This window comes from Microsporum canis, genomic scaffold (genome assembly GCF_000151145.1).
Source record: "Microsporum canis CBS 113480 supercont1.3 genomic scaffold, whole genome shotgun sequence".
Lineage (NCBI taxonomy): Eukaryota > Fungi > Ascomycota > Eurotiomycetes > Onygenales > Arthrodermataceae > Microsporum > Microsporum canis.
Genome location: NW_003299167.1, coordinates 2,470,826 through 2,493,901, shown reverse-complemented (window position 1 = coordinate 2,493,901; position 23,076 = coordinate 2,470,826). Strand labels below are relative to the sequence as shown.

The window sequence follows — 23,076 nt, the reverse complement described above, 5'->3', positions numbered from 1 at the left end:
CTACCAACTGTACAATGCTGGTTTTCAGGCGTTTTGGTTTCTCCTTTTTTCCCCCTATTGAGCTTTTGAATGTAAATATCACATGACAGTCAACTGGCTTAGTCATTTATCAGATCAGTGCAAACAGCGCAAACATAGAAAACCTTCAAGAAAAAAAAAAACATTTTTGATAAAAACGTAGAAGCTCAGTTTCTAGCGAACAAATCCGATATACACACAAGATGGCGGGAATAAAACGCAGAGCTGATGCTACGGAAGCCTCCAATAGCAAAAGGACCAAGTCGAAGTCCTCGCCAAAGTCGGTGGAAGCCAAGGGAAAGTTGAAAACAGGCCATACATCTAAAGATTCGAGAATTACCGAGCTGGACAGCGATGAAGATATGATAGATGACGATGGGGAGGAGGATGAAGTAGATGAAGAAGAGGAAGAAGACAGTGAGGACGAGGACGAGGAATTGAGCAATGAGTCGGATCTCGACCACTCAAAGAAAGAGAATAACGCGAACGGCAATTCAGAAAATAGTATAAAACCACACACTCTCTACGATACGTTTGTAAACGGTACTGACGATTGGCTCGCGCAGAAATAAGCACATCTAGAGAATCTCACGCAAAGCAAAAAGCACTTGCACTAGAGCGCAAAGCCGCGAGACCCAATGCCGATGCCATTGCGCGCACAAAGAAGATCTGGGAGAGACTACGACGGAAATCTCATGTCCCCCGGGAGGAGCGAAAGAAGCTGGTTACTGAATTATACGCCATCATAACAGGCCGTGTGAAGGACTTTGTTTTCAAACATGATTCTGTCCGAGTTATACAGACGGCTCTGAAGTATGCGAATCTGGAACAGCGAAAGAACATTGCGGTAGAATTGAAAGGCGACTACCGGAGCCTGGCAGAGAGCAAGTACGCAAAGTTCCTGCTTGGAAAGTTGTTGGTGCATGGCGATGCGGAAATACGGGATCTGATCATTCCAGAGTTCTATGGCCATGTGAAGAGGCTCATTCGGCATCCCGAAGCCTCATGGATCTTGGACGATATCTACCGGACCGTGGCCACTCCCATGCAGAAGTACAGGCTGTTGCGAGAATGGTACGGCATGGAATTTACCCTTATGAAAAATGAGACGAGTGATGAGATTCTAGCACTACCTGAGATACTGGAAAAGAGCCCGGAGAAGCGTGCGCCTATCATGCAGCATCTCCACGGGATGATCAACCAACTTATTCAGAAGAAGACTACGGGTTTCACAATGCTCCATGATGCGATGTTGCAGTACTTCCTGAGCACGAAGCCCGGGAGCACTGAGGCGAATGAGTTTATCGAGTTGCTCAAGGGAGATGAGGACGGAGACCTGGCGAAGAATCTAGCCTTCACCAAGTCCGGCGCAAGACTCATGTGCCTAGCATTGGCATACTCGAATGCCAAAGACCGAAAGCTGCTGCTCCGAATGTACCGTGACACCGTGAAGCTGATGTCTGGAGACGTCCACGGCCACGCCGTGCTCCTGGTCGCGTATGAAGTCGTGGACGACACGAAGCTGACCCAGAAGCTACTACTGGCCGAGCTGCTTAGCCAGGACGACCTTGTTCCGCGGGCCAACGACCAACTGGCTCGCATTCCGTTACTGTATCCATTTGCTGGTAAGAAGAACGGATGGCTCATCACCGATACAGACCGCCAGATCCTGGATGAAGTCTTTGAGATTAGATCACAGACCTCCAAGAAGGACCCTGACGTCCGACGACGCGAGCTCATCGCTGCGGCGTCCCCAGCTCTACTGGAATGCATTGTCTCCAACGCCGCAGCCTTGGCAGAAACCAGCTTTGGAGCTCGGTTCATTACAGAGGTACTTTTCGACAGCACCGGAGACAAGGCCGCTGCCCTCGAGTCCGTTGCAGCACTGGCAGACTCCGAGGGCGACGTCCTCAAGTCTCCAAACGCTGGTCGAATGCTGAAGGCTCTCATCCAGGGCGGACGATTCAACAATGCTACAAAGAAGGTAGAGCCGGTGCAGCCTCCGCTCAACTTCGACTCCCTCCTCTACAGCCACATAAAGGATAACATCAAGTCATGGGCTACCGAGTGGAATCCGTTCGTTGTTGTTGCCCTGCTGGAGTCCGAGAGCTTCGACAAGAGAGACGAGCTCATATCGACCCTGAAGACGAGCAAGAACCAGCTGACGGAGCTGTCGAAGAAGTCCAAGGGAGAGGGAGAAGAGAAGCGCGACCCGGCAAGCAGCGCTGCAAAGCTGCTCCTGGAAATGATTGCGTGAAAAAAAAAAAATCATCCAGACGCCGTACTCCCGTTACAAAACATGTCCAATATATATGTCCCTGGTCTGTCATACATACTATGTACTCTTTTCAATGATTAAAAAAACAACTATTACTATTTTTTTCATATAACCTCTCCCCCCTGTTGGGCCAGGGCTGACCCAGGGGCAAATATCCATACATCGTGTCCGCCTCCACAAAAAAGCAAAAAAGGGGCAAGGATGGAAGGGGATGGCAAGAAATGACAGAAGCATATCAAGGATATAAACATTTAATAGTAGAAAGATAAAAAATAATAGTAAAACATAAGGCAAAATATCTATGTAGAAACGTCATGGATTTGGTCAACTTCTTCAACTTCTACCATCCAGCCCGTCTTTCTGTATATAAAGAGAAGAAACGCTACGCACATGGAGATACAATCGATAGTCCAGCTGTCCAGAAGGGAACTAAGCCCTACCTCATGCTTGTTTTTTCCTCTTCTTCTTCTTCCCTTTTTTTCCCCTGTGTCTTCGTAGATATTCTTTAGGGACAAAAAGAAGAGAAGAACCGGATCTTCTGCCGCTGGTCCAACTTGCTATCCCGGCCACCCCGTCCCGTTCAAACAGTTGATATACGAGATTTCTCTCTTTTCTTCTTCTCTTTCTTCTCTTTTTCCCCTGAACGAGCTTAATAACTTGAAAGACTCAAGTCTAAGTGGCAAACAAAACCAGGCTTGCTCCCTGTCCAGATATTAAATATCACCAACCCCCCCTTGCCCAACGGAGAATAAAGCGAATTATACGAGCAAGGCCATCTTCTTTCTTCTCCGTCGGCCATCCTGCTATTAAAGCCTCGCCCCGGCCTTCTATCCGTCTGGTTTTGATCGGTCGAACCAGCGTTTCGTTCCTGACGGCGGCGCAAAAGTTACCAAATAAATCGCCCCAACTCTACTAGATTGAAACATCTAGATACGCTTCGCATCAGAGCACATGAGAATGCGCCAGTGACGACATCGAGCGAGTCATGCCGAATCCGATGCTCTCCAGTATGGCCCCGGCCGGCCATAACGACAAGCTGGGCCTCAACCGTTCTGCAATCGCTCCCTCGCCCACACTGACGAACCCGGACATGATACTCCCCTACGGCGGAGAACGAGAGGCTTCTACGCCCTCACCCCCCTTCGAGGCCCTCCAGAGAGCGGCGGAACACTCCAGGCTGCTTGCCAACAGCTATTCGCTCATGCATCAGCGCAACACGTCTGCCTCGACGACGACGTCCTACGATCGAAGCTCCTCTGGGCCAGACGAACCGATGCACCACTACGCAGATAGCTCGGTGGAAGGATCCCCGCGAGTAATATATTCTAGTGCAGGAAACGGCTATACGAGATCCCATATTTCAGAGATAGAGAATACGTTAAGGTCCCATTCTAGACGACCAAGTAGGAACAACAACAACAACATCATCAACAACAGCAGTGTGGACAGTCTTGTAGATCCCGGCTATGGACTCGCTGCGAACGATGGAGTGTCCAAACGGCATTCGAAGCTTAAGGAGCTGCAGGACCTATCGGAAGGTTTCTTCGATCAGGATAAGGTGCATATAGACGAAGAGCAGCCGGATGCGCAGGCAGGCGCAGACGACCTGGGGGCCGTCATCTTCGAACCGGAACACCGCATTCTCCCCATGGGCGCAATAGCAGAAGAGGATGAAGACGATGAGGACAAGGACAAGGACGGGCACTCTGAAAAGGGGGGAGAAGTTGACGATATTGAGGAGCTTACTTCTATGCTGGAGAATGCAAAGCTGAAGCTGACGGTATGTTTCTGCTATATCACTGTTCATTCAATTGCTGTGTAGGACTGGAAATCTCTTTTCTAACTGGCTCCATCTAGCATATGGAAGGCAATCTAAACCGCGCAAGAACCTCGTTTCGCATGACTCCGTCGCCCGCGCCGTCGTTGAATCGTGCGTTTGGCAGTCCCGGCAGCTCGTACTATAAGCCCCTCGCAAAGGGGGAGAGGCGGTCTCAAACATCTCTTGCAGGAGCATTACTGCGCCAAAGAGCTAACCAAGGCATTGCCGGTAATTTCTCTCATCTTCGAGGGCAGAGTGATCTATACTCGCCCTCATCACAATCACAAAACCGTCTGTCAGGCACGAATGGGCAATTCAGGTCATACAGTGCCCTCGGGTCCACAAGCGCCTCTGAGTACAGGACTGGCTTCTTCTCCCAGCCAGACGAGCCATACGATAAGGAACCATCCGTCGAAGCCAACTCTCCAAGCCGTGAAATCACCACTGACATATCAAGGTCACTTACACCTTCAAGGTCCCCATCTATTTCCAACGAACAATCGCAGGCCTCTCCTCTTCTCAGCGGTGATGCTAAGAGCTCGCCTTCGTCATCAAAATCTCAACCCTTGATCAACCAACCTACCTCCAGCAGTCAGTCTACCACCCCACCATCGCCCACAAACTCACAGATTCAAATGCGCGGTCTGCAGGGCCAGGTGGATGGATTAAGGTCGAAGCTTTCCACTCTCAAAGAAAGAACCCAGGAGGAATCCATACGAAGACGTAGCCAGCAAAGCCTGCGCACGCCTAGCCCGTTTACCGTAGCAGACCAAAGCTACGCCAATCCACTCGAGTACCAAAGGCGATCTTCATACCCAGAGACACTGTCTATTCCCAACTATGACAAGCCACAGCCCTCACCTACACACAATGAAGATACACCAGATACTACGAGTAAAGATACTACGAGTAAACCATCTCCATCTCGGCCTGCTGAGGAAAAGATTGTCATGGAAGAAACTGTCCAGGAGTCCGTAGAAGAGCCCGTCGAAGAGCCTGAAGAAGAGCCCATCAAAGGACCTGTTGGAGAATTAATTGAAGGGTCAGTTGAAGAGCCAGTGGAAGAATCAGCCGAAGAGTTGGTTGAAGAGTCTGTTGAGGATGCTGCTGCGAAGACAGATGACAGCGAATCCGAATACTTTGGGTATTCAGATGAGGAATCCGAACATTCTGAAATCGATAGAGAAGCCCTTGAAGAGATACTGCGAGAACCATTGAGTAGTCCAACCGACACTCTAGACCAAGAGCTTTTGGAAGAGTTTCCTGCTGTCCCAGCCATCCCAGAGACAATTCGCCATGAGGACCGAATCGACGCTTTTGACTATGAGCATTTCATTCTCCACAGCGCGTTGGGAACGTACACAGGCCGTTTGAATCGTTCGGGCAGCTTTTGTTCTGTTGGATCAGTTGAAACTACACGCCCATCCAGCCTGGTCGATGGACGGAAAAAGCCAAAAAACAAACCGTCTCTTTCAAGAGTAACTAGCAACGACTCGATTTTAACAGATGCATCCTTTGCAACCGCTACTGAAGGAGACGATGAATATGGCGATACCGGTGTGCTAACCCGTCACCTCACTAAAGATTCTCTAACAATCCCCGCTCATCAACAATATAACTGCAATACCCCCAGCCCTCCCCGTACGAAATCCACCTCATCCACCCCCCGTGCCTATATAGAGCAAGAGAATGCAACAAACGATGAAAAAGCTGCATTATTAGCGTCAATTCTGGAACTTAAGAGAGCTGCTGCTACTCCACCAACTCCAACCCTGCTTGTCAGGTCTATTCTATCCTCAGCAGCAAATGAAAAAGCTAGCAGTGACTCTCGAACGTACTCTCCTCACAGCGATACCCTAAGCGGTGCTGATGCTGAACTTGTGGAAGCCGTCATCCAAAGCCTAGGAAACGTGAGCCTCGAGCTCCTCCGAGCTTCAACCGCCGACTTTCAGTCTAATATTGATAACCGGATCGTGACCATTTTACGACGCAGATTGGAAGCTGCCCGAAGAATATTAGATGGCGTATCGCCATTAGAAGCCAATTCTTAAATCATTTCTTTTTCTGGATATCCCACCATTATGCCTTTCGGCTTAGCTGAACGATTTTCATTTGTTTAAAATACCAAAGAGTTGTTGCATTCATTCTTTCTTGACATTTCATTTTTATTTTATTTTATTTTATAGCTATATATCCCTTGGTTTCTGGTTTCTATTTAGTTTGGAAAGAAAATCTGACTTGGGATTTTTTTAAAAAACTATTTTCCTTCGCTATACCTCTGCAATTGCATTTTCTTTTCTTCATTTCCCCTTCTAGCACCCGGTTAGAATATATTGTACACGAACATTTAGAGAGCCCGAGATGGGTATATGAATACATTCGGCCGTAAAGGGTCAACTCCATACGCCAGGAAAAGACAGGCGAATCACGAACGACGAAAATTAAAACAAATAGCAAGTAGATATCAGGCAAGGGGGGAAGAGAATAGAAAAAGGGAGAGGGTAACGATCGTTAGTACATAAACATCATGAGGCTTCAAGTGTATCAAGAAGCGTGCATCATTAGTCGTAACGCGAGCGTTAGATAGATGTGTTGCCGTTCAATCTCTCGAACATCTGGCAGAAAGAACTACCATGGACGAGTATTTAAGGTCAAGCGAACGGGAATCATTTGCATCGAACTCCGCTGTTTGGCGGGCATGCAAGTATTGATCTAAATGTTCATAATTTATCAGTGGTATACTTGGCCAATTACGATCGGAAGTGAGTCGTACAATCAATACTAACAGCGTTGAACCATCGACAAACATCGTTATCGCTTGCATCTCTAGCTTTGACAGCACCCGTAGGCATAATAACAAACGCAGGGGCTAATGATCTCATCTTTAGGTGCTGGGAGACCACGCCAGCGAACGTTTCGATCTGGGAAGCAAAGTAAGAAGGCTGTCGTTCCAAGGGCCACTATTCTTTCGTTAATACAAAAGTTATTAATACTGACAGATACCGGACGGGACTCACTCGTTGAATGTAATGCTCGCATTCCCACGACCGGAATAGCCATTCCATTCTTTCACCGCAGTTGAGTAAGATGATAGTGGCCAGGAAGGTTCGAAAACTGCCGATACGCTGTTTCTGAAGCAGCCGTTGCTCAAATTTACTAAGCAGTATCCTGCACACTCTTGCTGCTCTCTTCTCAACAGCAGACCGTAATTGTGTGCATATTAATGAGTAGGATTCTAACTGATTCATGCTGTTTATCGGGATCCTCGACTCGTTTGAAGTAGACGTGAGTGGCCGGTTTGCCAGTGGAGGCAAAGTCGGATTGATATAGACGGTCCATTTGAGGAATGGATCTACCAGTATAGCAGTAGCTACCCATAACTCCAATGCAGCATCTAGCATTTCGTCCTAGCCCATGAGTTAGTTAACTGAACGCGAAATTAATGGATAAATGGGGGAACATGAGCTTACCTCATACTGTTTAGCGAGTTCTAACGCCAGAAGAAGCGTTTGTCTGATAAAATCAGATTGTTCACTTTCAATAAACAAATTGGATGTTTTCTTGATATACATGTCAAGCTTAGCACTCAGCTCTTCCATCTCACCATCCAAGATATGCACGTAATGCAGTGACCCATCAAGTATAGAATCAGTGGAAGAGGTAGATATCTGAGAATCAATTGTCTGACCGGCTTGCCTTTGACCGTATAGGGCAGAAAATGTAAGGAAGCTTAGCGAGTCAAGTTCAAAGTGCATAACCTCAATACGGCCAGCTGAAGGTTCAAACTGTATCTCACCCTTGATACTTTGAATATCGTGGTAAGCCATTGTCGAATGTAATCCTATTATTGAGTTAACGTTAGGTCACTCCACACGTACAGGCAACCAACGTACCAATTGAATAGGATTCCAGCTGATTCATAAGGCGGGCTCTGATGCAGCATTCCATCCAGACACGCGGGTTCTGAAGATTCCGGCACTGACCACAAGGCGTCCCAGCTGAGCACTAATATATTAAGGAATGTTAATGTACCTATCAATCCCTGGGGGTACAGCCTTACTAACAGTTTTCTTAAGCATCCGGCATCGAAGACAGGCTCCCATCTTCCGGACCACTCGGACTTCCTTCCTCCTCTCTTCTGAGAAGGTTGACCGCTTCTTATTAGACTTTTTGTTGTCCACCACCTCACAAAAAAAATCACCATTAGGCTGTTGAATTTCAGGGTTCGTTGCAAGGGGCCGAAGGTAAATCCCGGGCCGTTCATGAGAGTTAGAGGGAAGATTCAATTCAGAAGAAATATGATTCTGGATCATCATCTCGTCCGCAGTTGGAAGTTCAATGGGCGGAGCGATGCCCAACGTAGATTGATGCTGCGTCGTGTGGGACGGAAGATGCCATGCATCAGACTTTTGGCATATGGCCGCTGATTCCAGGGAGCCAGCAGTATCTTCGGTGACGATCTCGTTTGCAGAGGCTGCAATCAGAGAAAGCTGTGACGACTGCTGGTCTGGATGTGAGTCGACCGGCAACAAAGCATGTACAGCAGGCATTGGAAGAGGCGAACTAGCGTCTACAGACGAGGTTGAGAAGAAAGGAGCAGTAGGCGAGGACGTGTGAACAAACTGGGCGTGCAACTCAGCTTCTAAATAGAGTACGTTAGTACATAGGCTACAAGTCAAAAGATCATCGACCGCCTCACCAAGGTTGAATTTCGTTGAATTATCGAGAGCAGGATCAACGACCACATCACGATCTGAAGTATTAAGCTCGAATATGCGATCCTGTAGGTGCCCTTCATTCGAAGCTCCGACTCTCCTTGAAGCCTCGGCAAGCACATTGAGGCCATTTAAGCTAGGGCCATTCTGGAAGTCGGCAGCGCGTTTCCCACGAGGCGAATCTGCCATTTTCGCGCCATTAGAATCTGAAACTGGCAGGCCTTGTCGTACAATGTCTTTCTCTCGATATCGGTTCGTGGCCGTACCAGATATGTAGACCACCCGATCTCTGTCCGCAGTGGAAATTGCCGGGCATATCTTCGTGATATGGTTAATTAGAGTATCCGGGCGGCCTTTCAAGAACTTCTCCCCGCAGAGCCTGCATGTGTGCTCATATCTGTTGCTGGAGTCCGGTAGCTTTTCACCACGGCGAAAGAACTCGGTGATAAGCTTGTTTGGCTTGCGGCCCATGGTGGTAGAAAACGGCCAGTCATTAAATGTAGAACCAAGTCCCGGTAAGAGCTGGCTATAGCATCATTCAGGTAAAAAGAAAAGTCCAGACGCGTTGTTGGGAGGAGCCCATAGTCTCTCTCCCACTTAGATATCAATAGACGGGGAGAACTAACTACCAGGGTGGGAAAATAGGTTCAGTCAAGAAGGATAATTCTGTCTAGAATAGAGAACAAGCTAGATAACGTGCAAGGCTATGCCATGGCAGCCCACAGCCAGGACTGCAGCTCCTAACCGAGCGTTATATGTTATATGTGGTATGTTTATGTTCTCCTGCTTCGTTTCTTCTCTTCTTTTTTTTGATATCTTTGAAGATGGCAAAATCAAGCTCTCCGGAGGCGGTGTGTTTTCTGACATCCTCCGCCGCCTTTTCTAACCTCTTTTGTAACGGAGAAACATTTTCCCGTGAAAGCATCAAAACGTTTTTTTTTTCTTATTTAGATCTAAATAAATTTATATATGAAGAGAAAGAGAGAAGATGAAGATTTAACAAACTCGATGCTCTGGTGGCCGCCATGGCACAGCAAGCAGCTCAAAGATCCGCTTCTCGTCTCGGCTTTCGAGAAGGTGACCAGCATTCAGCTTCACCCTTCCAGGTCCTCGAATAACGTCGCAGAACAGGCCCCTCTGGTTAAGGCACATACCCTTCTTACCTGCCAGCAACCGTAGACTTCGGTTAAATATGTCATTGCCCGTAAAGTATATCAGTGCAGCACCGAGTTCGTCTCCGGGAACAAACAGGAGGTCTATCCGTCGCCATACAGGGTTTCCAGGGAGCGCCGACGCACCATGCCATTTTGACCCATCCATGCGCGAGGACACTGCAAGACTTGCCTTTAAAAATCCACGTTTAAATAGTTGTGGAACAACAGTGGTCGTAATCTGACTGTTTATCTCCTGCAGGGAAACGCCTTCTTTTGTTAAGATCAAGTCAATGTCTCCACTATCGGCAGCTCCCCGTCTGTAGGAGCCCCCGATAATTACAGTGTACGAACTGTCAACGGCCAAAACCGTCTCTCGTACGATAGCACCGTGTGCCTCTACTTCCTCTCGAGGTATTCGTTTTTGAAAGTCATCGTACCGCTCAATCCCAATTTTTTGGTTAGTAGTTAGGTGAGCTCCGCCCTTCAACTCATCCAAGGATTTGTACCCCTGTGCAATCCACTTAGAAGCTTGTTGATATCCAACCCCATATATTTTAAGAAACTGGGAAAGCAAGGCGTCGTTTGGCTCCATGTTCGCCTGCTCCAGTCGCCGAAGTCGGTTGGTCCATACAATTTCCTCGATTTTGACTGCCAGGCGTTCTCCTATTCCCCGTATTTTCAAGGCCTGGCTTTTCGTGACTACCTTATCCTTCTCCCTGCGTAAAGCAGAAATTGCCCGCCTATATGCAAGACAACGCCACTGGTCGGCAGTTCGTTCGTAGTAGTTTAGCATCTGTTGCAGAACCTCGATAGTTCGAGAATTTGGATTATCCGCGTGATCTTTCTCATCCATCTTACCCATACAACTAAATGATTTCTGCCATGCTGGACAAGCATTTGTGGCGCTAGATCCTAATTCTTCAGGAACTACTCCACCGTCTTCTTCATCAGAGGAATCCAGAGGCTAGTTAATGTTTAGCCGACAGGATCACAACTGCTTAGCAGATATAGATGGACTCACGAGGGCGGTAATTTCTTTTACATGCCTAATTGCCATATCCAGGTGGTCTGGGCCAGGGTCTTGCATGTCATTATTACAGCCTGTATCACAGGCATTGTTCGCCGGAGTAATATGAAGTGGTTCTAGAGGTTCTAGACGCTCTTCTTCAATAAGCCCGCCATCAAGCTTTTTATTATCATGATGGATGTCTAGTGGAGTGAAATCATGCCGCTGGTCCTTAATGGGTGAATTTTGCAGCGTCAGGCTCGGGGTACCTTTAATTTGAAAACGAGGACTCGACGCATCCAATATCCTGCGATTCATTATACATTCTGAAGGATAGTTCTCGTTGACCAGAATAACATCCGTCTAAGAAAATATGTTAGGTTCTTCAAACGGCCAAATTTCCATGTCTGGAGCTTACTGGAACAGAAGGGACCTGGAGATACTTGATCACATCCTCGTAGTTAAGCCGCTTCTCTACGACAATGTGTGTGACGGAATCATCAAACTTCATCGCTCGGGTTGCACCAAATTCAAGCACCCTAGAAATGCGAATTCGTCTAACCTGTGATATATCATCATTGGGAATGAAATCTAGGAAGTGATTAGCGGTCACTCCTAGCTTACAGTACAGAGGGATGAAGTCGCAAATTCATTCAATAGCTTACAGAACACGAGGCCTTTGAGAACTGGAGGGTGATTCTTAACAATACGGGAAGATTCCTTGGTCCTCTTCCCCTTATCACGCTTAGCCAACTTTGGTTTCTTATTTGGCTTACCCGTTACTAGATGATCGGCCCCCTGTGTCCCCTTAGCCTCATTCTTAGGTGATTTTTGATGCACTGCTTTCATTGAGGGCTCATCTTGAGCTGAGATGCTGTTGCCACCCGTCCTTCGGCGGCAGTCTTGCAAAGTAGATAGGATGTCATCATCATCATCCTGATCATCTTCACTTGATGCATAAAGCTCTCGACAGAAGGTTTCCTTGTCCATGGGTATAGATATGTAGTGAGAGTATCATTGTTTCTTGACTGAACGTTGGGTATAAACCGGTGCTTAATATAATGTATTTCTCATCTGCTACTAGAGATGAACCGTGGTTCCTCCCAGGCAGCAAGCAAGACCCAGCGTTTCTTGATAGACTAATTGGTCACGTGATAATAGATTGATTGTTTCTGAGTAGCTATTTGAACATCTCCAATGATGAACTACAAAGCTCATTGCCAGCAAGCAGACAAGCAAAAGAAAAAAGGTCACTGAAGTTGTGGGGGGACTTGAAGCCGCATTTTATTATCCAGGCATTGTACTCACTCAATTTCCTCTGAATTTTAAAATAGCTTATCCTTTCTAACCACCACATTTAGATCCCGGATCACTTTTCACAATGAGCAGGCCACGGGCAGTCTCCTCGCTCTTTGAGGCTGGCCTCCTACGTCGGGGCTACTGCATATCCTATAGACACTCATCCTACCGCTATTTCAGTTTGTCAACCCAATGGCGGCAACAGCAAACACAGCAACAACCGCGAAAATTGAATATTCCGCCAGCCATTGAACAGAACCCCGTGGCACTAAGCAAGTCCGAAGTTAAAGAGTTTACACCGAAGCCATTGAAACGTCCATTGGGGCTACCATATGCTCCCGAGGAAGGCCAGAATACTGGTGTCGATAAAAGAACATTACGACAGCGTGGAGGGGACCTTGTGGACAAGGAGAAATACCAACAACGGCAGTCGGAATTGTAAGGGTAGCAGTACCAATTTTACCCAAGCTCATCTGCTAACAGTGTACAGGATAAAGGAATACAGCAAACCATACTATCGAGAATGGCATCGAATGAATTATCACAGCGGAAAAGTATTTATCTGCAACCCCCGATTATTCAAAGAGGACTTTTCTCTATATTTCCCAAACTTATTCGGCCGAACACTTTTACGGTCAAATCCAATGCGGCATACTACACCGGTTCTTCGCGGGAAAATATCTCTTGTTCGGGTCTTTGCTAGTCTTTGGGCAGAGAGCCAAACGGTAACATTCGTCGGCGAAAAGGAGAACCCAGAACTACAGCAGATACTTGCAGATGCTGGTCCTTTGGTCCAGAAAGTCGATATCAATAATGAAGATAACTGGCTCAAGGCTCTTCTAGTACGGATATTCATGGGGAGTATGCGACGAAAGATGCCAAAGGAGCAACACGGAAGATACTTTTTGGTCAGGAAGGGCTTTACGAACTACCTGAAAGATCAGATTGGTATGCTTAACGGGAAAGTTGGTTATGTTTATCTTCTGGATGAGAACTGTAAGATCAGATGGGCTGGAAGCAGTGTTGCCGGGCCCGAGGAGCTGGATTCCCTGAACAAAGGCTTGCAAAAGCTGGTGAGCGAAAAGAGAGTAAGCCAGGCAATGCCAAAGATTGTCTCAGTGTCAGAAATAGAAAAGACCGCTCAGACGGCTTGAAACAAGCGTTAGTATATTGTACGATAATATTGTATATAGGCATATGAGCTACCATGTTGTGGTAGCGGAAACTTAGATGATAAAGAAACAAAGAGCAGATCATATCAAACCATATCAGATCAAATCTCAACGCCAGCTAAACTCTCGCCCACGAACGCCGCCCGTCATATCAAATTATACAGAGGCCAAGGTATAAGAGTCATCATTTACCTGAAGAAAAACACCATTAAGCAGCAAATTCCGATAAATGTCCCCAAAATAATACCATCCCGTCTTCTCTTGGCACCGATCTTGTTAATTAAGTTATTAACGCCAGGTATCTGGCTCGCTGCACCAACGATGCGGCGATTGATGCTGGCCAGTGTCTCTCGCTGTAAGCCAAAGCTTTCATTCACAGCATACGCCTGGCTCAGGACACTGTCCATCATGTTATGGCTGCTGTCTAACCGACCTCTCTCCTCGAGCATGTAGTCTGCCTCCGCTCCAGAAGGGTTTGAGGCGCGGTACGCATCTATATCTGACCGGACATTAGAAAGCAGGTTCACGCGGTCTCGGGTCTCTGATATAGTGGCTTTTAGGCGTTTGAGCTCTTGACGATGTTCGAGCAGGACCTCCCGGTGACGGGAAAGGTTGTTCTGTTTTAATGCAGAGGCGGTCAAGGCGGACTCAGAGTCAAGAAGGCGGGAAAGCTGGGATATGAGTGTTTCTCGCTAGGGTGATAATACATTATCAGTTGGCCATCTGGCGTAAAAGGAGCAGATAGAATATGTGACGTACCCTGCTCAGGATATCCTGGATCTGAGCTTCCAGCCTGTTCTCATCCTCCGACGGTTTTGCGGGAAGCTGGCTCATGGAAGCATATTGGGCATACGAGTGGAATAGAGACTCTGTCTGGAGCACATCTTCATTAGCAGCCGTTCGTTATCTCAGGAGCTGTGTCTCTTGCTCTCATCGTTATATACATACTCGGGTCTCAAGAGACCGGGCCTGTTGTCGGAGCTGCGCCCACCCGGTCCCAGTTGAAGTCGTCATGATTTCTCCAAGACGATAAGATGTATCAAGTCAGCCACAGACACCCAACAGTCACATATCAGATATCCCCGTCCGTTCTCGTTTGTTTTGCTATCTTCATCATCTTCATCTTTCGTCTTCGACTTTCGACCTCAAAAGTCTTGGCAATTATTATATCACGTGACTATTCGCGTAAGCTTGCGAAAAAAGCCCTAAAGTCCCACACTTTGACATTCCACGAGAAACTTCGACATTCAGCTTCGTCAAGGTCAGCATCAACATCGACAGCACCGCAACCAGTCACCATGGTATGTTTGAAGACAGGAAGAATAGAAAAATTGAAGGAGATCTTGAAGCGCCAGTGCTGACATGTTTTTTAGTCGTCCGCCAAAGTCAAGACCGGCCAGCTCTGGGGCAAGAGTAAAGACGACCTCATGAAGCAGCTCGATGAATTGAAGACTGAGTTGGGCCAGCTCCGTGTTCAGAAGATCGCTGGAGGTTCTTCCTCGAAACTCACCAGAATGTATGATCCTACGCCCAGTGTTTTCAGATATTTTCATTTCGAGGAACAAATTTTGAGCCAGGGTGGAAGAGGGGGAGAAATAACCTGCGGGCTGGATGAAGAGATGGTCTCTTATTCAGAAACTGCTCGGAACTGCGATTCAGATTCAAGGACGATAGGCTAACATGGACGACTTTGAATTTAATAGCCACGATCTCCGCAAGTCCATTGCAAAGGTCCTCACAGTCATCAACGCGAACCAGCGCTCGCAACTCCGCCTTTTCTACAAGAACAAGAAATACCTCCCACTTGACCTCCGAGCAAAGAAGACCCGCGCCATCCGACGACGACTCACCCCTCACCAAGCTGCTCTCAAGACCGAGAAGCAGAAGAAGAAACTGATGCACTTCCCCCAGAGGAAATATGCCGTTAAGGTGCGTTCATACCGCAATCGACACACGTCGACCAATACGAGACATCTAGCACACGAGATACTAACCACGAATAGGCATAAATGTCTCTTTTTCTCTTCTGGTTCAAAGTTTCAAAAAGCGGCGCATTTCCCCCTTGGTTGAGCTTGCTGCGTCTTTACGAATAGCTGTGGATGTATCAATAGAAGATGCAATGACGCAGCAATTATGAAAAAAATGGAAAATAATATTTTCAAATTCAGCTCCTCCTACGATTCCCCGACGTATAACTCGTTTTTTTAATATGCTGGGGAGGTGCGCGCTTTTTATGCGTGGGCCAACCGGTTGCCTGGATATGACTCGACGAGAGTTTTGTCCGTTATAGATACCACTGCGTTTCGGTAGTTTCCTCTACTATTAGACAATGACAAAAGGGGACTCCTCTATCGAATCCTATCTTGTGTCTTTGATTTTAATTTATTAAGACATATCCTAGCTAACAACTACGTGGTGAAAGAAGAAGATCCAGTTGGTCTTAAAAATAATCCGCAGCGTAAATAAAATCTTATAGAGGGTAATAAATAATATTGGTAAGGCCTGCTAAATTGTTACATTATTTACCCTGCTTGTCTCCATCCTGGTAACGTAGTGCCTCTCAGGCTATTCGCATTGCTCATAGACCACATTCCGCCGCAGGTACACGCCCGAAGAACTACAGTTCTCATCAACATCCTCACTGCCGCAACAGACTTTGGCGGAACATCCTCTGACACCCCACAGCATCGAACGCATCTTCTACTCGGCCGTGCAGCACCCCTTGACTCATCTAACGGTATCAAAACCTTTCGAAGTATGTCCAGCTCGTACTTTTGCCTGAATATATCAGACCGCTTGTCATCTCCAACACCCAACCAGCTGTAATCCTGCAGAAACAGGTACATAGGGTTGGCTTCATTTCGGATCATAGGCATGGTTTTGGTTAGAATTGAAGTCACTGCTGGCTGTAAGACTGGGGGTATACTGCCGTTTATAAGTAGATCGCGTTCAGGGGCCGCACGGTCAGCGTTGGTGAAGCCAGCGTTTTGATATGCGTGTTTAATATCGTTGTCAACATATGCGAGTAGTTTCTCATATACATCAACTTTCAGCGCGGATTCCGCAATCACGGTGACTATTTGGGAATACATCTGGTATGATTCATTGCTGAGATTCGTTGCATTCCTGAATCCGTTAGTCAAGCCACGGAGACCACGGCATATATATTTAAGGAACGACCGTGGAATGCTTGAGATAATGAGGATCAGGGACAGTGATTCGTATGGTTTGCCTTTGAAGGAGATCTGTGTTAGCTTATCCTATATAGCATATCATGGGAGAACACATAGGATAGTAGCCTCCTTACCTGACGAAGATCCTGACTCCTGGCTACCCGTCTGGCTGTTAAAGTTGTCAGAAATCTCGAAAAGATCGTCAACAAGATATTTAGCAAGGTCAAGAGCCCATTTCACATTTCCCAGGGTTATCGATAGAACTTCTATAATCGGGAATTAGTATATATTTCTACGTTAAGGATTTCATCATTAAACTTACCAGGATCATGGCACTCAACCTCAGTATTAGCTTTGTTAAGATGGAAGTAATATGTCAGTAGGATGGATATCTGTCGAAGTTGGAGGGTGAGCCAGGGAATGGCCGCCGGAAGGCTACGGCGTTCAAGCTGGTTTTTGAATCCAAGTGCAGCCTGCATGCTAAAGCATTTTAGGATATATGGATTATTCATGAGCTTATCTTGGTCGACAGTGAAATCAACATTCATCGAAAGAGCTCGATATACTTCGTTTATAAATTTCTTATGAGAATCTGCAGTATATGATATTAGCTTAGCTTGTCACAATGTTAGATTGTAAGAAGAATTGGCTTGCCTGGGTTCAGCTGCTGTATAACAATCATTAGAATATCATCATTATTACTATCACTGCTGCATGCTCTGCAGTAGGCCATGGTGAGGGCAGCAAGCGCGCTCATAAATTTTCCTTAAAATGTAGTTAGCTCATGTATATTTCAACCAGGAGGAGTTGTTCTTACCATCATTAAATAGGCCATCCTCTTCTGTACCGAATGAATGTTCCATGATACGAATCTGGACCTGGGATTTCTCGTCGAGTGAGGCTGCGATACAGCCACTCGGTGAAAATGAAATATGAACTCCTTGCACAACTGGTCAGCATACACTGGTCAAAATGGAAGTTGGAGCAAGGGGATGGACCATACCTGGAGAAATTGCTGCCGGGAATGTAAAGCCAGATTGTGGTAGACTTGTAACAGTCTCAACGTCGTTAGGCCCAGATAGAGGTGTGAAACTTTTCGCGTCATAGAATGCAATGTTGCCGTCCTCCGTGGTGATGGTAAGGATATTCCCGGCCTCCATGTAGTCAATAGAGATTACATGTCTCTCAAAATATATGTCCTCCTGCCTTTTTAACTCGGTGCTGGGCTAAAGAGAGCATCGTCAGCTATAGAGAAACTTTCTGGGTATACGCGATAGTCTTACCAATAATGGCTGACATGCTTGCTTCGACACGATGCTATCAAAGCTCCTGTGAAGGTTCTGGTTGACTGTGCGAAATTCCCAGCGTGCAAGTACAGTGGGATGCTGTAGATGAGACCGCCCGTGCGCATTGTGAATGGGGCAGGAGAACACAGCTAATATCATAGGAGCTGTCTGTCCTCCTGGGGCGTCAACTGGACATGCTATTATTTGCAAGTGCGTAAGTGCAAATAATCCATTTGCATTGTTAGTGATATTTTCCGGATCCCCAGTCACATATGTTGATGGAGACGGAACTACATGGGGAACTTCAACCTCGATATGGACCAGCTGGATACTGGGTATCGCAATAGAATTATTGGGCCGTTGATGATTCGGATCTACCGGTGCGCCTTCCCACTTAAGCTGAGCACGGTAGAGCCGTAACTCGTTGCTCGTAGAGTGAGTTACAATCATGATTCCGCCACCTGAAAAATGGTGTCAGTAAGCGGCTCATCGAATATGTTGCATGATGCGGGTATATATCTTACCGTCCACTGGGGTCATGGAGGCATGTGTTAAAACATCATCAGTATAGCCTGTGTTATGCAATTCAACGACCATATCTCCCCATTTAGATTCCTGGTTTTGATAAAGCAGCCTTAGTTTGCCAGATCTCGTAACAACGAGCAAAGCCAGCTTGTGCAAGGGATGAATTGGTCCCATTGGTCTGCGTGGGTATCTAACATAGGCCCATCGACCATTTGCTCTGCCAGCGTGGCTAAAGGTATGTACCTTTCGGGATATCCTGGTCAGCAAGGTTGAAACAAGACATGCAATGAGAGAGGTGTAGTCACGTACCGAGCGGTTCATGGAAAGCCACATGAGCCCAACAGGCTGATTCCCATCATCGTCTGGATCCAAAGCCGCCGGACGTGATTGGATTAGAACATTCAGGCCTATCGACATTCCAATAACCGATATACGCCCACAGGAGTCAACGATGGCAAGGTCTATCCCGGGCTCGTTCCACGAGAGATGGACCAGAGTGTGCCCGCCCTGTGCCTCAGCGATGGGGTGTTCAGGATCTCCATCACTCAGACTCCATTTCCCATCCTCAGGACTACAGCTGAGGTTTCGTAGAAATGCTTTTGATCCGTCTGGCGCGATGTACGCGATTGCGCCCATCTTGGACCAGGCAATTTTTCTTGTTTAAAACGTATCAGCAAATGAACAGCGCGACAGACAAAAATCCTTCGAGTTTACAGTATTATTTATACATACTGACAACATCCTAGAATTCGCAGTTCGTCGATTCGTGCTGGTAAAGCTTTTGCTGGAACGGCTGCGGTCAGGCTCAACTCCAGTCCGCCCGGGTCACCAAAGAGGTCGTCCAGGGTCTCTTCCATTTCAACCATTTTCTCCTGATTGACGATGTCTCGATTAATATGACTATGGTATAAACATTGTGTTTCTAGCTGTTGTTGCAGAGCAGATGGTTATTCCTTGTATAATTGCTGTAGTTAATGTTTTGCGGTTGGCTAACTAAATATTCGGCCGCAACTAAAACAACAACAAAAATACCAGCAATTGATTATTCAACTAAGTGCAGAGTCGTTGTTGTTTACTTTTACATTCATACGAGAAGTCTGATATACGGTGGTTAAGATTGTTAAATCAGTTTTGTTTCCCATTTCAAACGAACGATGTATGATATGTATAACAGCTCTCTTTGGCTCTATTACAATCACGTCTGCCACAGCGCCGACTCCATGAGGCTTCATAAAATATGAGATAAATGAGCAAGTATAAATCAAGTCCCAGCAAAAGAACATACCGGGTAGAATGGATGATGGGGGGGAAAAAAAAGGGCGCCGGATAATAGTAGTACATGCCTGTCCGTCAGCAGCATTCACCAGGGTATCTTCTCTGCTGCAGGATTTACTCAAAAAAAGCCGATATTGACGACAGGAACCCGACAATTAGTTGAAAAATATTCAGGTGAGCATTAAACAGGAACCAAGGGAAAGGTCATCTAGGGGGAAAATTCGGAGGTTTTAAAGAGCAAACGGCTCTAAAATTAAACATGGCCCTTAAGCTCATTCTCCTTCGGTTCCGGGGGTGCCGGGCCGTTGCTTCGGGCAGACTCAGGATGTATCGGGTTTAGGACGTCTTCTAGCTTGCAAGGCTGGTCTTTTACAACCTTGGACTCCTTGACCGTAAGCTTTCTGCTCTGGAATGCCTTATTAATTGGAATAGTATTTGTGGAGACATCTTCAGCCTTTGCTTTCTTTGCTCTGGATTTCCGTGGCTGGCTGGGCTTCTTGACAATCTTGGTCCTGGCCCCTTTCTGTTTGGGAGGAGCGCAAGGCGTTGGGCTCTGGGATCTCTTGCTGGGGTTGACCGAGTCTTCCGAGCTGGAAGATGGTGTAGGTATACCGTTTGGAAACTCGGAAAACTTGACGGACTTTTGAGGTGTAATGACGACGGATAACCCGGCGTTCTCTGACTTGGCGCGTTCAACCTCCTCCGCGGTACACTCATCGAAGGACTCGTCGCTCTTGTCGTCCCATTTCTTCAGGCCGGCGTGGAGGGCAACCTTGTCGCAGTCGCCCCTGATAGCTAGATCCCAGCAATCTTCAAACTCCTTGCCAGAAGGGAGAGGGTCGTGGTTGATCCAGATCGTTGTTCCCTTTCTTCTGCCTCTTACAACACGGCACATTTCCTTGACGATGCGTCGTACGCCAGGAATCTTTAGGCTGGTACCAACGACCACAAGTGCATCAGGCCTGGCGCGTAGATCAGCACTAACCACGGAACCTATCGCCTCTTCGTCTGGGTTGTACTCATTATAGAGTACCATTCGAGGCCGTAATTTTCCGATACCGCGGCTTCTCTGGCCGCCAACAGTTCTTGCTTCCTCGTTCTTTTCACAATTTCCACAAAGCGGTGGATCGGGTCCTTTGAATAGCTCCGGCTCAAATCTTGAAGAATTGCTGCACTTCTGGCAGACCATCTTGTCTAAACCGCCGTGGAGTTGGATGGTGGTGGGCCAGGGTCCTTTCACCTCCAGCGGTGCTTCCGTTTTCAATGGCGGCAGGGAGGCCTCGATTCCATCGACATTTTGGGTATACAAGCGTAACAAACGCCCTTCCTTTGCCAGACGAGCAAGGAGGTGGTGGAATGCAGTTGGCTTTGCGGACGCAGATAGCTTGGAGAGGGTCCTAACCATGTCGTGGAAGGACGAGATCATCGATTCATCCTGATAGACGACTGAGGCGTCGAACAACTGTTTCCCTGAAGCCCTGAGCTTGTGATCCTTTTTAAGAGTATTAAACAGGCCATTAGATGACCTAAAATCGGGTACTGTAGTTTTTTTTTACCAGGTCAGCGAATTTGATAACTTGAGGACACCCAAAGAAAAAGGGTACAAAAACTTACTTCCCGCAGATACTGAGATTCCAGCGCCCGCCACGACCACTATCTTGCGGTGCTCACGGAGCGTTCTCAGTAGTGTCTGTAGCTGTGCTTCCTGCTCCGGGCAGACATGCTTGTCGGGGTGCGTCAGGTCGAGATGCCTGGTGACCCTGGGCTTTGGCTCTATCTTTCGCTTCTTGCGTACAGGCGCGGATTCCACCACGTCTGCAGCACTGGACGCGGCAACGGCATGGGACACCAGCGGCGAAGGATAGAGACTGTCTTCTGAAGGAGGCGTCGACGGGAGAGAGCTCAGCTCCGAAGACGTGTCGGAGAGCTCAAAGTCCATCTCGTAGCAGCCGCGCGAAACGAAACCACCAAGAGCGTGTATCAAACAGGACGAAGAAGAAACCGGAGAAACCAGGGAGAAGGGTCGTGTCTTAACGCGTCCTAACTCGTTTTTATAGCGGAATCGACGCCATTGGTAAGACGATGAGGCCGTGAGAAAAAGTCGGTTTGTTGCTTGTTGTGTGGATGAGAAAGAAGAAGTCGATGACGATGTTGATGGCAAAGACGGAGGACAAGAAGGGGCTTTTTTTTTCCCTCTTTTAGTGCGAACATCAAAACAAACAACAAATCGACCAAGTGACCGGGGATAGTCAGGGCCTGTCACATATAGACATAGAGATATATATCTAGATAATTATGTAGGGGATGAAAATGATATTCAATCGCTGTCACTGTCGCCAGAGTCGGCTGCTGCTGCTCTTCTCTGCGTGTCGCTGTCCTCTATCCTATCCATATCATCTTCCTGCTCTCCATGCGACTCTGTCTCTTCTTCGCCCGGTTCCTCTTCCTCGTCTTCTTCCTCGTTGCTCAAGTTGGTGTCCTCCATTGCCTCCGTGTCGTCGTCGTCCTCGTCGTCGGGTCTGCCCCCGTCGGCACCATGTAGAGTCTCCCGTTGGTTCTTCCTACTACCTGTATCCCGTGTTGCACCGCGAGTAGAAGAGGTACCATTTCCAGATCCCGCCGCCGTCTCCTGCTCCTTGTTGTCCCGCTTGAGCCGTTTACTCCCTGGCGGGTCATCCTGTCCGCCGCTGCCGTCCTTGCCTGACTTCCCTTTCTTCTTGGATTCGCGTTTGCTATCCATAATGGCCGTGTAGGCCTTTAACTGTTTCTCTAAGTGTGGTCGAAAGTCACCGAGTTCTACTTCTGTCAGTGCCGCAAGCACGTCCTGCGGTGTTAACGTCTTCTTGTCTGTCATGTCGTTTGCACTGTAAGTTTATTTATATACGCATTAGCCGGGGGTTTGTAAGGCAAAGATGATAAAAAGACGTACAGCGACTTACTGTGAAGATATGTACGAAACAAATACTGTTGCAGCTTTTAATATGGCCGTGACCGCGTCTCGCTGAACACCGGTCCCGGGTGGCAGCATGTCCTTTGCTAGCCGCATAATAACACTTCGTGGGAGTAGAATATCCTAGACAAATATCTCTTCTTGTCAGTGTCTCATCATCTCCTTGCATTGATATGTACTCGTAACGGGGGTTGGACCATTGATAAGATAGGCCAGAGGAAAAAGAAGGGCATATAAAAACAACTAGAAGGCCTTACATCAACGCTCAATCCCGTTTCGGCACCTTCAGAACCCTGCGCATTATCACCACCGTCCGTCTCACCGGCTTGGGTATTAATGAACTCTTTGCCGTTCGGTTCTGCTCCTCCCGCTTCGTTTGTAGACATTGTGTAATAAGTAATAAAGC

The 23,076-nt window shown here is 47.3% G+C and overlaps 10 protein-coding genes across 10 annotated transcripts; 4 read left to right on the top strand and 6 right to left on the bottom strand.

Annotated features, from left to right (window-relative positions):
* Positions 1-221: 221 nt before the first annotated feature.
* Positions 222-2,275, top strand: MCYG_03799 (puf family RNA-binding protein; the record flags this gene model as incomplete). Its single annotated transcript, XM_002848247.1, has 2 exons — positions 222-550; positions 592-2,275. The coding sequence occupies 2 exons, from the start codon at positions 222-224 to the stop codon at positions 2,273-2,275; spliced, it is 2,013 nt and encodes a 670-aa protein (XP_002848293.1).
* A 1,030-nt stretch (positions 2,276-3,305) lies between these two features.
* On the top strand, positions 3,306-6,166 carry MCYG_03798 (conserved hypothetical protein; the record flags this gene model as incomplete). The annotated part of the gene is made up of 2 exons (XM_002848246.1): positions 3,306-4,076; positions 4,154-6,166. 2 exons carry the CDS (start codon positions 3,306-3,308, stop codon positions 6,164-6,166), a joined length of 2,784 nt encoding a protein of 927 aa, XP_002848292.1.
* A 548-nt stretch (positions 6,167-6,714) lies between these two features.
* On the bottom strand, positions 6,715-9,301 carry MCYG_03797 (conserved hypothetical protein; the record flags this gene model as incomplete). The annotated part of the gene is made up of 7 exons (XM_002848245.1): positions 6,715-6,827; positions 6,889-7,075; positions 7,133-7,522; positions 7,586-7,956; positions 8,009-8,120; positions 8,180-8,685; positions 8,815-9,301. The coding sequence occupies 7 exons, from the start codon at positions 9,299-9,301 to the stop codon at positions 6,715-6,717; spliced, it is 2,166 nt and encodes a 721-aa protein (XP_002848291.1).
* Positions 9,302-9,826: 525 nt separating this feature from the next.
* MCYG_03796 (DNA polymerase lambda) lies at positions 9,827-11,980 on the bottom strand (the record flags this gene model as incomplete). The annotated part of the gene is made up of 4 exons (XM_002848244.1): positions 9,827-10,948; positions 11,006-11,353; positions 11,409-11,552; positions 11,615-11,980. The coding sequence occupies 4 exons, from the start codon at positions 11,978-11,980 to the stop codon at positions 9,827-9,829; spliced, it is 1,980 nt and encodes a 659-aa protein (XP_002848290.1).
* Positions 11,981-12,371: 391 nt separating this feature from the next.
* On the top strand, positions 12,372-13,443 carry MCYG_03795 (mitochondrial ATPase complex subunit ATP10; the record flags this gene model as incomplete). Its single annotated transcript, XM_002848243.1, has 2 exons — positions 12,372-12,727; positions 12,780-13,443. 2 exons carry the CDS (start codon positions 12,372-12,374, stop codon positions 13,441-13,443), a joined length of 1,020 nt encoding a protein of 339 aa, XP_002848289.1.
* A 206-nt stretch (positions 13,444-13,649) lies between these two features.
* MCYG_03794 (protein transport protein GOS1) lies at positions 13,650-14,475 on the bottom strand (the record flags this gene model as incomplete). The annotated part of the gene is made up of 3 exons (XM_002848242.1): positions 13,650-14,153; positions 14,221-14,334; positions 14,410-14,475. 3 exons carry the CDS (start codon positions 14,473-14,475, stop codon positions 13,650-13,652), a joined length of 684 nt encoding a protein of 227 aa, XP_002848288.1.
* A 205-nt stretch (positions 14,476-14,680) lies between these two features.
* On the top strand, positions 14,681-15,785 carry MCYG_03793 (60S ribosomal protein L35; the record flags this gene model as incomplete). The annotated part of the gene is made up of 4 exons (XM_002848241.1): positions 14,681-14,762; positions 14,835-14,977; positions 15,165-15,390; positions 15,465-15,785. The coding sequence occupies 4 exons, from the start codon at positions 14,760-14,762 to the stop codon at positions 15,468-15,470; spliced, it is 378 nt and encodes a 125-aa protein (XP_002848287.1).
* A 198-nt stretch (positions 15,786-15,983) lies between these two features.
* Positions 15,984-19,311, bottom strand: MCYG_03792 (conserved hypothetical protein; the record flags this gene model as incomplete). Its single annotated transcript, XM_002848240.1, has 10 exons — positions 15,984-16,693; positions 16,769-16,900; positions 16,957-17,226; positions 17,289-17,399; positions 17,452-17,583; positions 17,638-17,860; positions 17,918-18,381; positions 18,445-18,688; positions 18,755-19,100; positions 19,178-19,311. 10 exons carry the CDS (start codon positions 19,309-19,311, stop codon positions 15,984-15,986), a joined length of 2,766 nt encoding a protein of 921 aa, XP_002848286.1.
* A 662-nt stretch (positions 19,312-19,973) lies between these two features.
* MCYG_03791 (Sir2 family histone deacetylase Hst4) lies at positions 19,974-21,659 on the bottom strand (the record flags this gene model as incomplete). The annotated part of the gene is made up of 2 exons (XM_002848239.1): positions 19,974-21,259; positions 21,335-21,659. The coding sequence occupies 2 exons, from the start codon at positions 21,657-21,659 to the stop codon at positions 19,974-19,976; spliced, it is 1,611 nt and encodes a 536-aa protein (XP_002848285.1).
* A 378-nt stretch (positions 21,660-22,037) lies between these two features.
* Positions 22,038-23,056, bottom strand: MCYG_03790 (conserved hypothetical protein; the record flags this gene model as incomplete). The annotated part of the gene is made up of 3 exons (XM_002848238.1): positions 22,038-22,584; positions 22,660-22,793; positions 22,928-23,056. 3 exons carry the CDS (start codon positions 23,054-23,056, stop codon positions 22,038-22,040), a joined length of 810 nt encoding a protein of 269 aa, XP_002848284.1.
* Positions 23,057-23,076: the final 20 nt, after the last annotated feature.